General features: G+C 65.3%; 1 protein-coding gene across 1 annotated transcript in view; it reads left to right on the plus strand.

The window, feature by feature from the left end:
* Window positions 1-305: 305 nt before the first annotated feature.
* Window positions 306-854, plus strand: part of EMX2 (empty spiracles homeobox 2) — a 7,333-nt gene continuing 6,784 nt past the window's right edge. The window contains exon 1 of the mRNA XM_009641414.2: window positions 306-696. Within this exon, the coding sequence (XP_009639709.1) occupies window positions 306-696 (391 nt within the window). The remainder of the gene's footprint in view (window positions 697-854) is intronic.

Here is an 854-nt window from a genome sequence, read left to right on the forward strand (position 1 = left end):
GGTTTGGGGGGGGGGGGGGGGGGGGAGGCGACCGCCTTTTCCTTGCAGGAGGGAAACTTCTCCCAGCAACTTTTTTGTGAGTGTGTGCGTGTGCGTGGTGCGTGCGAGTGTGTGTGTGTGCGCGCGTGTGTCTCCCTTTTGGGTACCGCTGGCTGCCGCTGCCTCCTTTTCCTCCAGCCCCTCTCTATTTATGTGTGTATCTATCCCTCCTCAAGTCACTCCCTGCTGCAAACTTCCCCGGATCGCCTCCCGCGCACCAGAGAGAGCCAGGCAGAGATTTGGTCGGGGACTCTCGCCGCGGCAGCATGTTTCAGCCCACACCCAAGCGGTGTTTCACCATCGAGTCGCTGGTGGCCAAAGACAGCCCCTTGCCCGCGTCTCGCTCCGAGGATCCTATCCGGCCGGCGGCGCTCAGCTATGCCAATTCCAGCCCGATGAACCCTTTTCTCAACAGCTTCCACTCCACTGGCAGGGGGGTCTACTCCAACCCGGACTTGGTCTTTGCAGAGGCCGTCTCCCACCCGCCTAACCCGGCCGTGCCGGTCCATCCCGTGCCCCCTCCCCACGCCCTGGCCGCCCACCCGCTGCCTGCTTCGCACTCCACGCACCCGCTCTTCGCCTCGCAGCAAAGGGACCCCTCTACCTTCTACCCCTGGCTAATACACCGCTACCGGTATCTGGGCCACAGGTTTCAAGGTACGTGCAACTTTTCTTCTCCCTCCCGTCCACCCCTCCATCCCCCGGCCCGTCCCCGCGGCGCGGATGCGGGGCACCGCGGGCTGGGCTCGGCCGGGTCGGGGGTCTTTTGTGTCTCCCTCCCCCGCCGCCCGACCTGAGGGGCTGTCAGGGCCGGG

The sequence above is a fragment of the Egretta garzetta genome, unplaced genomic scaffold (genome assembly GCF_000687185.1).
Source record: "Egretta garzetta isolate BGI_Z169 unplaced genomic scaffold, ASM68718v1 scaffold486, whole genome shotgun sequence".
Taxonomy (NCBI): Eukaryota; Metazoa; Chordata; class Aves; order Pelecaniformes; family Ardeidae; genus Egretta; species Egretta garzetta.